Source organism: Gallinula chloropus (genome assembly GCF_964237585.1).
Source record: "Gallinula chloropus genome assembly, chromosome: 18".
Lineage (NCBI taxonomy): Eukaryota > Metazoa > Chordata > Aves > Gruiformes > Rallidae > Gallinula > Gallinula chloropus.
Window position 1 is genome coordinate 1528965 of NC_140103.1, and position 13979 is coordinate 1542943.

The 13979-nt window shown below is 41.3% G+C and overlaps 1 protein-coding gene across 1 annotated transcript in view; it reads left to right on the forward strand.

Annotated features, from left to right (window-relative positions):
• Positions 1-9640: 9640 nt before the first annotated feature.
• DENND1A (DENN domain containing 1A) overlaps positions 9641-13979 on the forward strand; it is a gene marked incomplete at its 5' end in the record, with an annotated part of 188530 nt that continues 184191 nt past the window's right edge. The window contains 2 exons of the mRNA XM_084272711.1: positions 9641-9651; positions 9943-10013. Coding sequence (XP_084128837.1) covers positions 9641-9651; positions 9943-10013 — 82 coding nt within the window. The remainder of the gene's footprint in view (positions 9652-9942; positions 10014-13979) is intronic.

Below are 13979 nucleotides of genomic sequence, written 5' to 3' on the forward strand. Positions count from 1 at the left end.
ATGCTACTGAACTATGATTTCTGGTCAAGCTGGAACTACCCTAAAGCTTTCACCAATCTTTTAATTCCTGGATTACTTTCTTTCTGCCTGAAGTTTCCCTTCTGCTTCCCTTTTGTTTGCTATTAATGCTTCATCTCTTCTGGGAGGGTGATTCACAGTTAATCAGCTCATCTATTCTGAGACATTCAAAACCACTGCTTTATGGACAGGCCAGCAGGCATTGCTGTAACCCTCGTGCAGTTAAACCCTTCTCTTTCCTTAGGGGCTTCGGTGCCTCTGCTGCCCTGTAACTGTTACACAATTACCACCAAACCATCGGGCCAGCTGCAGACTTTAGTACCATCAATAGAATTGCAGAAACTAACGAACAGCTTGTTTACATAAATATACCAGGGAAAGCAGGACAAAACCAAACCAACCAACCAACCAACCAGACCCAGCCTGGAACACAAATTAATATTAGACAGAGAGAAAAACTTCCTGAACTCAAGCAGGAACATCTAGATGCTGTTTAACATTATGGTTTTCCCATTGTCTTTGTGCACTTGCACACCAAAAACATAGTTTTCACAATTTTTTCCCAATATTTAAATATTCAGTCTCTAGTAAGCTGAAATTTTGAGTGAATTCTCCTATTGCATTATCACCATTTGCAGGGCACACGCTGTGTTCTGTATCTATGCACTGGATTGTGGAATTTACCTGGCTGTGCTTGCTTCCTAGGTACAAAATTGAGTGTACCGTATTAATTCCATATTGAGTGTCTGTTTTATCCTTTAACTGGGAGAAATTCTGCTCACTCGTCCTCTCCTCACCTTTCTGGTTTCCTCTGTGTTGGCATTACCAGATTTACAAGCTCACACTTCTTTTATTAGGCAGTATTTTAAAGTAGAGTCTCCACAGTCTGAATTTGCAGTGTTCATGTTGCCAGACCCATTAGCATGTCTTCTGTAGCAAGGACAGAACCTTACCATTTTTATATACATTCCCATTTATTTCTAGTAATTACACTCCTCTTTATTAACAATGACCTTGAGGTGGGTCTTCCTCTTCTTGAAAGTATATAAACATGCTGCTTTTCAGATCGATTCTCTCATGCTTACACACAGCCTATGTAACTGTAGTATCTCCAGAGCAAAGGTTTAGCATGCACCTGCACGTTATCTAGGCTGAGAAGCTGTGGATGAACAGGTACCAACATGGGGCTGCTATTTTAATTTCTTCCCCTAGGGGTAGGAAAATATTTTCATTACAAATGAGTCACCTACAAAGTAGATTCTTCACTGAGACATATTTAAAGGTAATTACCAAACAACTAATTTTGCAAGCCATTTTTCCTGGCATTTGTTAGTTATCAGCCCCTATCAGTTCATCCACCAACTCAGTTATCTTGTCCTCTCAGTCTAGTTCTTGCAATACAATTTTTATACCTTGTTTTCTCCATGCTGGAGTGAATGCATGCTTCCTAATCATTCATGTACTCTGTGAAAGTATTTAAATTCTTCATTTGAATCACCTAACATTTTATTCCTTAGTATGTCTGGTCTAAAAATTATCAAATGTAAGCCAGTCCACTGTTCTTGCATACTACACTGTCCCTATTAAATATTTACTAGATCTGTTCACATTATGAAGATTTCCAAATTTTTAAAAAGCATACTAAACAGAAGGAAGCAAAACTAAAACTGAGCTCTATCTCTTCAGTATAATGTCAATCTATTTTCCAGACACTGTGATAAAATACAAGAAACTGTTAGCCACTCTTATTTTTCTTTTTTTATATATTATTTTCTTGATTTTTTCCCTTCATTACTGACCATAGAGTTTTTTTTAAATCTTGTAGCAAATTTTAACAACATTTCTATAAATTTACATTCATTTGACAGTTATACATAGAGTGTGCTGGTTTATTTAAAGGGGAAGAAAAACTCTGGTCTGAACACAGTAATTTTCATTAAAAGTCTATTTTATATTGATATGGGCATTTCTGTAGGAGACAGGGAACACTGATATAGATGGCCTTTATATAATGCATGTCAGGGAGCAGCAAATGCCACCTGCCCACTAAAGAAGGGTCACCAGGAGCTGAGGGTGACCACAGCCAGGCTGTGACCCCAGGGATCAGACACAGACGAGGGCTAGGCAAGCAGAGCAGGAGTGCTGCTTGCAGCAACACACCCTCACCACACACCAGTGGTCGTTAGACAAAACAAGGTAGAAGACTTAATGCCAACCCAGGGAATCCAAGCAATAACCAAGGAGCAGGACTGTGTACAGGTGTACCTACACCACAGCTCAAGTCATGACTGAACGCTGAGGCCTGCGCTTATGTATGGCACCTGTGGCAGAGGGTGAGGGTGAAGCCTGTGGTGGAAACACTCCTTATCTACCCAAACATTTGCCTCACTATAACTGTGAATAAATCTTACAGGACTTTTTTGCACAAACATTTACTGTATTTTGTATCTATGACTTGAATGAGGATGGTGTGATTTCTCCTATTCAGCCTCCCCAGAGAGCAGATGGGATATGAAAGTACAGTATCTATTCTCTCTCCCATCTTTCTGGCTGACTAGATTCTTCAGCCAGGCCATTGGGTTAAATGGCGACCTGCAGTTTAGGGGTCTCTTTAAGCCTACGTTCCAATCTTTTTATTCCTCACAGCAGCCCATTTCTGACTCAAAATAAGCTAGAAATTGTTGTGTTGTCCTAGAAATAGCCCAAACCTCCCTGAAAACTTCCTGTAAGCCATGTTTAATAAAATTGTGGGGTACCTGTTTGATCCTGTTTGCCAACTCCAGTAAGGCACGTCTCAGAATCTTACTGCAATTTCTGAGTCAATGTGAGCTTTGTTTTCAGCAGACTGCATTTCATCTCTCCTTCACTTCTTCTTGAGAAGTCTCTAGTCCCCTTTATGATCTTACTTGGGCTTGTAATTCTTTCTAGCTATCCTTTATGGCTTTTTCAGCAGCTTTGGCTTCTGTGACCAACAGTGCAATATGTCCTATCATAGCTTTGTGAGAGTGCCAGCTCAGAGCCCCTCTTCTCTCTGCCTCTTTGTCTTTGGCTTCCTTTGTAGTCCCCAGGCATCGGACACTTATTTCTGCCCGGGACTCCAGTCCACCTCTTGCTATGCTGTGGGGCTGCCTCACCTCCTCACTGGGTTTTCCAGGATGGACACTCTCGGTCCTCCCCTGGTCTGGGTGTCAGTCCCCTCGGATTGCTACGGGCTCTGGGTCGCGCTTTAGGCAGGCTTTGGCCCTGTTCAGGCTGTGCCTCACAGTTCAGTTCCACTGGCAGGACCCAAGGTGCCGGGGCGGACAAGCAGGCAGCTCTGCTCCACGGCCGGCTGCCGGAGACGGGTGCCCCGTTCGGCCCCCTTCCTGGCGCTCCTGTTCGGTAGGGCTCTTTGGGGCATTTTGAGCCGATTTTCCACCACTGAGCACGGCGGGTGTGCGGCCGCCCCAGAGCGCGGCACCGCCTGAGGCGCCCTGAGGGGAGCGACGACCCCGCTCGGCGCGAGGAAGGGGAAAGGCGGGAACTGCCCGCGCGCGCGCGCAGCGTGCGTGCGCAGCGTGAGTTGCCGCGCCAACGCAGCGGGGGCGCGCGGCCGGCTCCACGCTGCCCGCCGGCCGTTGGCCCCGCCCGCGCCGCCGCCCTCGCGGCCCCGCCGCACTACAGCTCCCGGCAGCCTCCGCGCCGCGCCGTGACTCGGCTGGGGCGACGGCGGCGCGGGCCGGGATGGAGTGAGGGGGCGAGCGGCGGAGAGAGCGCAGCCCACCGAGCTCCGGCCCCCTCCCCCCTTGCTCTCTCTGGCCCGGGCCTATGCGGCCCCCCAGAGACCATGGGATCCAGGATCAAGTGAGTGCCCCCCGGAGCTCTCCAGCCCCGCTTGCAGGCCCTCAGGAAAGCGGGAGGGCTCTGGAGAGCGAGAAGGGGACTTCCCCGCCCTCCTTCCAGCTCCCCGCGAGGCCGCGCGGGCGAGCCCCTGGCCGAGCCTGCAGGCCTCGGGGTAGGGCGAGGAATTGGAGGGAGGAAGAAGGGAGAAGAGTGCCTCCCGCCCCCCCCGGCCAGCTCGCGGGCCGGGGAGAGGGGGCGGCAGGGCAGAGGGCCCCGTGCCGTCACACCGCAGCTCGGCGGCAGGACCCCGGGCTGGGGGGCTCCCCCGTCCCCCTGCCCTGAGGAGGGGAGCAGGGTGCTGTTGCCCGTCCTCAAGCCCGAGCCCGGTCTGTTCCCTACTGTCTTTCTCCCCGTCTTCAGCTCTCCGTGTGGCAGCGCACAGGGCCAGGCTGTGAGGGCAGTCTGAGCGTTACCGGTGCAGGCCGTGAGGAGCGTTGGGGCTGCTGGAACGGGAAGGTCTTCACTGGCAGCACTGGTGGCGTCTGGGTCTGGGGTGTGGTGGGGTCGAGAGTGTTCAGAAGCCTCCTAGGTTAGAACGCTAAAGGAAGGACGATAGCCTAGCTCTGCTATCTTGGAAATGTGTTGGTGAGGGCACTCGGAGCAGGGACGAGGGTGGTGCAGCTGATAGATGTGTTGGGCCTGCAGCTCTGGGCCTGCAATAGTTTTTTAATTTTCAGAAAGCTGAGGGTTACTTTATTGGTAGACCTCGTTGTTGTGTTTGGCGTTGCCACATTAAACATCTCAGTTCATTCATATGCTCTTTCAGACAAATTCAGTTCATCTGAGACAGGTAGAAGTGTAATAAAGATGTTACCAACCAGGGAGTGCTGACATATTCATGTGTGAAAGGTGTGATGGAGTAGAGACATCCAGTTGCCTTGTATTTTATTGAGTAGTTTCAGTAGGTGCTGTTGAGCAATTGCTTTTCCTTTTTTAACACACTGTTCTTCCAGATTGCATAGGGCTTTAACTATTCACCTTTTTTATTTGAGTTGAATATGAGACCAGAGGAGACATAGTTTGCAGTGTCCTTTGTGTGATGACACATCTTCATGTTCCCAGGCCCATAGGCTGGGTAGACATAAATGTTTGTCCAGCCAGGTTTGTTGGGAAAATGTAAGTGGATAATGAGGTGATTGGTTGGTTCCAGACAGCAATGCTGCTTCTGTGGGAGATGCTGTGGGGATCAGTTCTACACTTTGGTGCTGTGTGGTTGCTATGAAAGATCAGAGTCTGAGAAACTAGATAAGCTCTTAGTTTTATTCAAATACCACAGAAACTAAAGTTGTTCCTGTTTGGACAGCAGAGCAGGTTACATCTATAACCTGCACCTGTGCATCTTGCAGTGGTCACGCTTGCTTGGGTCACTTCTAGGTTATAGTCTGATAATAACTTCTTTTGATGACCTTATCTTAAATCTATTAAAAAGCTGATGCTCACTTGAAATACAGGGGTTTTTGTGTACATACTGAATCCATAAGATGCGTTTGCAGTCTTTGGGTTTTTTGATTGCTCAGTTGACTTTTAATGCTTTGCATACACTTTACTGAATGTGAATGTAATCACTCAGAGGAGACACACCAGACACCTTACTGGTTTCAGTGAGGAGATGTAGCAGTTAGAAGTATTGGACTTCAGGACTCTTTCTGTGAGGTCTGTTTCAGTGTGGTAACCCAATATAGCTATTACTTCTGATCCATTTTGTCCATTGTGTGATTAAGCAACTTTGCTTTGAGCAACAATTAATAAATTGTTTTTTTGTTTTGTCACTTTGGACAGGACATTGTGCCCAAGTAAAGTAAGGAGTAAATTTCAGAAATAGATAAAGAATGAGAGAGCTTGTCTGAGGCTGAGCTGGATGTTTAGTCCAGCAACAGTTTTCAGTTGATAAGTAGCTCTCCTATTGGGGCAGGTGGGAGCATGAATGAGAAAACTGTTTATAATTGGGCACAGGGAGGCATGCCTCCTTTACTAGTGCTGCCAATACGTGTTGGAGCCCTAGCAAAAATCCAGTAGTCAGATCTCCTGCTTCTTGCTCTAGATCAGTAATTATGAGGGGTATTAAACTCCTTGGCACATGATCACTTGCACACACTGTGATACACTCTGCATGAAACCTGGACATATGTGTCAGTTATATTTTTGATGGATGTATAATAATGAGTCATTTGAGTGAAAGATTGCTTAGAGGAAATTATCAGTAGCTGCATCAGACTGAAGTGAAAGAAATCCCGAAGTTGCCAGCAATCCTGTAAGCTTTTGGCTTGTGTGTAGCTGCAGGCGAGGAAAAGGTAAATTGAGTATTGGGTTACGCTGTTGGGTTTGGCTTCCTTGGAGTGTGTCATAGTGCACGTGCATGGCACACTGTGCCAGAGAGGGAACGCAACATAGGGATCTCCTTAGCCTGGCTGCTGGAGCTTCTTGGTAGCCCTTGGTACTCAAGACGTTATAAAAGAGAAAGGATTATTTTTTAAAATGCTGTGGCAGTATCAGTCTGTTCAACAGAACTGCATTGAACTGTGAAAAAATGTGGCATGTTCCTTTCCAGAGGTGGTTCTGTTTCAGTGAGAGCAGAAGACATCCCTGTTATAAACCTGGGAATGCCTTCGGATAGTTAACATAAAATTTGCTGTGTCCTGAAATGTGATATTATCTACCTAGGGAATACCTGCAGAAAAAGTTAGATAAATGGCAATTAATCAATTTGAGGTGCAATTTCTGATTTGAATAAGCAAATGCAAATTTCTGCTAATATTTTTTTGCAAGAGTTGAGCATCTAAGTCTTGTTACAGGATAGCTAATTATCAAACAGTGTCAGGCTTCTCTACTATGCCTCAGTTTTCAAGTAGAATGATGCTTTCTGTTGTAAGTGCTATTATGTTTTCCTCTGTTTTAAAAACTTTAAAATGCTCCTGGCAGAATCCCAATAGTGGCTTTAGATATGTAAGGACTTAATTAAATTTTATTTTTCATGAATCTCTTGCAGTTTGGGAAAAATGAATAATTTTGATGGTGAAAGGAATAAAAATATTAAAATATTATATTACTTTGATGTAAGAATGCTTTGATAAGAAAGCTATTTCTGCATCAGAGAGATTTGAAGTAATTCATACAGCTAGCATTTATCACAAAGGCATTTGCTTCTCACTGAGCTCCTTCCTAAATTTCTATTCAAGAAAGTATTGTGTTTCCTTCTGAAATGATCCATATCCAAATAAATGGGTATTCTGTATTTTTGTGCTTCCTGCATATTTTTTCTCTTACATCTGTATGTTCATTTGATAACTGACCATGGCTTTTACAAGTGATTATCTGGAGGCTACTGGGATTTAAAAACACGTAGTGTGTGTTTGTAGGGCTGTGGATGGTTTCTGTGTGTTGGGGTCTCACTACAATGCGCAGGTGGCATTAGATGTCTGCAGGGGAGTTTAATAGTCATGAAAAGGGACTGCAAAATATACATATTATGATGCATGTTTATGCTGTGTTTGCAAACTGTGTGAAGCCTCACAGTGACTTGTTTCCTGAATTCCACTGAAAAGTTATAAAATATTCAGAATTCAACAATGACTTCATTCTCATACTGAGGTGTTAGCTTGTTGAATGCAGCCTTTAATACTCAGTTTCTGACTTGGCAAAGCTACTTTAATTTCACTGTTCATAGAAATAAGTGGATGTTTGTCATGGAATATTAAAATACAAAATGTAATGTCTTTTTGTCTGAAAGTTTTGGTATATAGTTTGTGCTTTTGCCAGCAGTGTTATAGAGTGTTTCCACTAAAGAATTTGAACACAGACTCTAGCATAATGCTAAAAAGGTGTTTGTTATTTTATCCATTAGCTGTAAAAATACTTTAAAATTTATAAACTTTTAATTAAGGAAACAGGTTGCTAAAAATAAAGACATGAACAAGGAGGGTAAGATAAGGCTGCCCAGCAATATATATAGTACATATATGAAAGAAAAAATACATCTCTGGTGTTACGTAGATCTCATTTTATCCTCATCCCGTGTCATGGGTTTGGGAATCTATCTCTGAGAAGCTCAATATTTGATGCAGATTATGTGCAGCAAATCTTTAAGAAGTGCAGAGATTGATTTTAGATTTCTTGTTACTTAGGACTGTGGTTTTCTGAAAAATGGCTACTTAGGACTAATCATTTGGGAACTGGTGGCAAATTAAATTAACATTAATTGAATTGTGAACTGTATTGTTACTCCTGAGAGGAGCTCTGTAAAACTGCAGAGTGTGATCCTATGCTGCTGAAGCCAACGGTAGCTTTTCAGTCGATTTAAATAGGTGTGGGGTTTGGCTTAGAGCCACTTGAGTTACATTAAGTGGGTCTGTGGCATGGTTAGAAATGTTTTGTTTAATACCTTTGGTGTTAAAGTAGGATTAAAAATAATAGAAATTCTCTGAAGAGTAGGCTAAACTCCTTGACGTGCTTGTAGTTTTGGCTTGAGATGCTGGATAAGATGACTTATTTTTAAAATTATATATACACACTAGAATTGATACCTGAATAATTTTTTATACATATATATGTGTGTGTGTGTATATATATATATATATATATATGGCTTTTGTCATTATTTTCATCCTTAGCCATAATGGAGCTAACAAAATGCACAAGTTAATTTTAACCCAATAATTTTCTACTGTTAGATAGTTTACATTGACACGTAAGAGACAATATTATCACTCTTCAAGCAGCCCTAAATTTAGAGCAGTAATTACGCAGTTCTGATTCGTGGTTTTAACCACAAAATCTAAGAATAAAATGTCACATGTTCAGACATAGAAAATCCTTATTTCAGCAACTAAACAATTAGAGTCTAATGTGTGATTCTCTTTAATCTCATAGGAAATTTTGGAGTAGCTAAAATTGTTAGTGAGGAATTTAACTCAGAATCTGCTTTCCTGTATGATCACCTGCTGCCTTGACGTGCTCCGTGTGAAACGCAATTCCAGAGCTTCACTTGCAGAGTTATATTAGTATCGACTGAAAACTTACACTAAATGGGTTTTGGGTTTTCTTTTGTCTTCTATTGCTACCTTTTATAACTCTGGAGCAGTCTCTCCTTCAGCTTCATTTACATTTTGTAGGTGAGTCCGGAATAATTTCCGAGTGTCACACCCGTGTCTTTACTCTCTGGATTGCTGACTCTGGAGTGTTGTGAGGTGAAGCCTCCTGCATTTGTAATATTCTTCAGAATGGCCTTCTTTTTACAAAGAGAGAGAAACATTTTGACAGGAATTACAGAGGGGAACAGTCTTCATCCTAAGTACAGCCTCTTAAGCTTTCCAGTACTGGATGAAGAAAATGACCGTGCATCCTCTTGACTGCAGCTGCTTTTTTTTTTTCCCTAGAGCAAATAAGTGTGGTGAAGTTGAACTCGGGTCACAGTAATGGAAATGTGGATCTGGGTGGCTCGTCCCATGTTGGACAGTATGACTCAGTTTGGTGAAAAGAGTATTCAGGATTTATTTATATTTTGTGAAAAAAAAAATCCCTGTATTTAGCACATAGGTGATTTACTTTCTCATTAGAAAGTAAAGGTGCAATAAAAAGAACTGGCTTTTGCAAGTTGTGTATGTAACTGAAATGACTGTTGCAGCCAGGAACTGAAGCGCCTGGTTTGTGGCCAGCTGAGGGGCATGGGTTTGTTTTTCAGGCAAAGTTCTGAGTGATCGGCCTCTGATATCTCTGTATCTAGAAACACAGAGTAGTCGCCACAATGGAACTGACGTGAGGGTTCTGTGTGCTTGATTTGTATTATTTTGGTTCTCTTTTCCTCTGTAGAAGTTTGTGAGACCCCGAGCTCACAGTGACTCATCTGCGCTTCAGTCGAGTCTTGTTACACTCCAGGCAGGAAGATCTGTTGCGAAATCTTCGCAGACTATAAGACAAGAGATCTAGTTTATCAAGTTGTTGTAACATATGTGCTTTTAGAGCCCTTTTTGACTGAGTAATTGAAAGTACCCTTTTAAAAAAAAATCTCAATGTGCTAAATACTTTCTTTTTGGGTTTCCATTTCAGACAAAATCCAGAAACTACCTTTGAAGTATATGCAGAAGTAACCTATTCCGGAATCGGCTGCATCGGGAAAGGTACTGTGTTGCACTGCAGTTCTGTCTATTTATTGGCTAAAACTACTGTTGTATTGTGAGATAATGAAGTATATTTAATGTTAGGCTGTTCTAGCTTTTAAAGATCTCTTAATCACTGGTTCTGCAGAATCTGTTACAGCTAGGACTAACAATGAGAGTTTCTTGTCTCCATCCGTGTTTGTGGACTGCTTTTATATTTCTTTGATTCTTTTTCCTTTTTTGTATTTTAAAATAGAAATAACTCTAACTTCATTGGATTGAAATTCTTAGATTTGTATTTGCTCCTTATTTTTGCTTTAAAACAAAACGTGCTTTAAAAATTCTTGTGTGTAATTTATTTTTGCTTCCTATTCTTACTTCTCTAGAGAAGTATTTTTATCTGTTCCCAGAGTTCTTCCTTTGATCAAATGATTTTATCTAGAAATAAGGCACGAATGTGGCTTATGATTTGGTTAACTATTTTTATCAAACATTGTTACCAAGCTATAATTATGCATGTATTTTTCTGTAGTTTTATTTCTGACAAGTATTCCCACGCTTGTGCCAGAGAAGTCCTATAGCTGCTGAAACTCACATATAAGTATATTTGTAAACTTTTAATGGGACTTTTCTTTAAAACCTGAAGCATTTGATCAAATAGGCAGGAAAAGCAAGGATTGAGATTCACAGTCCCAGAGTTTAGTTCATGATACTGTTTTGTGAGATCAGTCTCTGGTATGTTATGAGAAAGAGACATGTCAAAATTAAATCATGATTTTTCAACATAAACTGAAGTAATATTTCTTTTATCTTGTATGAAATGATCATATGTGTCTTGATTATATACTATAATGAACCAATGGAAAGGATTTTTAGATTTTATTGACTGGAAAGCCACTTACCTCCTTTTATATCTGTATATGTTTGTTACAATCAGCAAAAGTCAAATAGCTGCAACTCCCTCCTTTACTGCCAAAGCCTCCATAGGAGTTGTAACTGGAATACAGTTTTGGCTTGTCCTACTGCTCTATGCCATCACCACTACTTGATGTAACTGCAGGAGCCCTTTTAATAACTAGTCTTTGTTTCTGCACATCTGACCTGGATTCTAGTGCCAGAAAATCTGAACAAATTTGACCATAAACATTACATTGTACAGTACTAGTGTCTGGGTATAATCTTCTCTTTGAAGTTTGTTTGCATCCCCCTGGAGGGATTAATTCCCTGCTGTGGGAAGGTGGGTTAAAAAGCACGGAAACTACTTTACAGGTTTTTAATTGGAGAATTTAGTATACATTTTGTTCCATAAACCAACTGATTCTGTGGGAGTTTCACTTAGTTGCATTTTTAGGTTTGTTGTATGCATTTGTAGGTGCAAAATGTTCAGAAATTGTTTGTAAAAAATGTTTTAATAATTGTTTTTACAACTTGTGTATTCTGAAGTTATTATCTAAATAATCTTTATAAAGGTTTTTCCCCAACCAGTGTATTTTTTGTATTTATGAGGTGTTCTTTATTCTCAAAAGTATTAGATTTATGTATCCCCAAATATTCTGTCCTGTTCTAAATGAAAGTTGTTTGGTTCTCTGCAGCATCAACTCTATTTAACTGCTATGCAGTATCCCAGGCAAACAGCCATTCTAGAAATACAGACCTAGAGAAGTCCTCCTCTTTTCTCCTTGTTGGCTAGCTGTTCTAAGCCAACGGACCAAGAAAATTGATCATTTTTTTCCCATTTTTTCCTCTCAGTCAGGGAATGTCTGATAAACGACAAGAGCAGTTACTGTTGAGAAAAACAAAAATATAAAACATAAAAGGTGTGCAAGGAGCAAACTATCAGGCATAAAACACTTTCTTTCCGTGTCATGGATCCCAAAATTAACAAAGACAAATGCTTTGGAAAATTGTGTGTAGCATAATAGTGCTGTTGATCACTTACAGTACTCTTAATTCTCATATCAGTCTTCTGAAATGAACTTGAGGAGAATGAGTTGCTCTAAAGCTGTAACAGCCCTAGTGTGGGGTGGCAAAACATGCCTCTCTTGTTTTGTTCAAAAGTTTGTGTAGCTAAGGATGTTTTCCATGTGACTGTTAAATAACAACCACAATTAAAAGCCTTATTGTGTTTCATAGTTCACTTGCATCTTGCTGAAATGGGAGTTACTCACTTGTGTTATTAGCTACTGACAGACAATTGTACATTCAAATAGCTTCTTTGCTTATGCAATTGTTAACAGTCTTGCATTAAATATTGATGTGGTTAATAACTTTTGAAATGAATGAAAGCAACAATATCCATTGACTATCATATTGTTACCAAGACAGTTGACAGCAGCAGGAAAAAATCTGTTCTGTGTTCCAAGAAAGACATCAATAAACTGGAACAAGTTCAATGGAGGGCCATCAGGGTGGTGAGCAAGCTAGAGCACTTCACTGTGAGGAGATGTTGAGAGTGTTGGGCTTGTTCAGCCTGGAGAAGACTTCAGGGAACTGAGTAACAGCTTTCCATACCTCTGAGGGGTTCATCAGAATGACATGTCCGGCCTATTCACAGTGCTTTATAGCAGGAGGACAGGAGCCAATGACATAGATGGGATCAAGAGGCATTCTAACTGAGTATCAGGAACGTGTTCACCATGAGAACACTCTGATACTGGATCAGGTCACTCAGAGAGGCTGTGCAATATCCATCCATGGATGTTTCCAGGACTTACTGGATCACAGCCTAAACAACCGGGTCTGACCTCACACCTGGCCTTTCTCTGAGAGGAGGTCAGACTGGAGACCTCCTAAGGGCCTTTCCAGCCTGAGTAACCTGAGATCCTAAGGTCTGATTCCTAGAAATGTAAGCTTCCAGAACATCTGGAGGATGTTTTGTACTTTTAATATGTTATGAAGAGAGATCTTTATCTAAATCAGAGAAGTTGAAAAAGCAAACATTGTTTTATTCCAATCCAGGCAGAACTCACCTAAACCACAATGAAATGTGTGATCTGAGGAAGAAAATGACCACTGGATCTGCTCAGCTGTGGTCTCTGTCCTTTCTCCTCTAGATTGTTTAGAAATAATGATCATCTGTGCTCAGCACTGGTGATTTGTATGTTTCTGGCACATGAAGTCTTCAGTATGTTATACAGTTCCAGCATTCAGTGTCTGAAAATCTGTGTCTGTGGTGTTCTTTGTTGTATTTGTAGATCTTATTTGGGGACTTACAGATTGTTTTTTATTACCGGGTCACTATGTAAATGTGATCTCTTTGAGAACTGAGGAGCAAGGTAGCTGTAACTGAGTATGTGTTACAGAGAAGATAGTTCCTTAAGAAAAGACAGTTACCAAGCCAGTTCTTTGCTTTATGATTGAGATGTCTGTGCAAGCTGGGGATTCCCCTTAGCTAATTGTATGTAAGGTAGTGTGTGTGGTTGTGTGTGTGTGGTTTGTGTGTGTCTGTTGGGTTTTTTTTAAAGAACATTCGACTCCCTAAAATCAAATGAAAATACAAGACTGCTTTTATCTTAACTTTGTTCTCACCACTCTTTCTTTTCATTTCTTTTCATTTTTTTTTGGTTGTTAATTTTATTTGGGCTGTCTGGAATTTCTTCAGTTAATATTTCAATAATGCATCAAATCATGTTCAGCTTTTCAGCCTCATTAAATAGCACCATTCTCTTGTCCATACTCTCTTCTGATAAAATGTTGATGATGCCTTCTCACCAAAAGTCTTGGGCAGCAAAATGGAACAGAAAGAATGGAGTCTGCATCTTTATGGTGGCAGTACAAGGAACTTACGTAGTGAGAAGTCTGTGTTGTGATGTCAAGTGTAAGTATGTCAGGCTTAGGAACTTTGCACATCTAGTGCTTCTCACCAGCTCCCACATGCTTGCTTTCATGGAGAGAGAAAAAAAAGGTCATGGTTTTATTTAGAAAATGCAGTATTATTACAGAGAAAATGTTGACTGAAATGTAATTTGTAATAATTTGAGAGCAAAA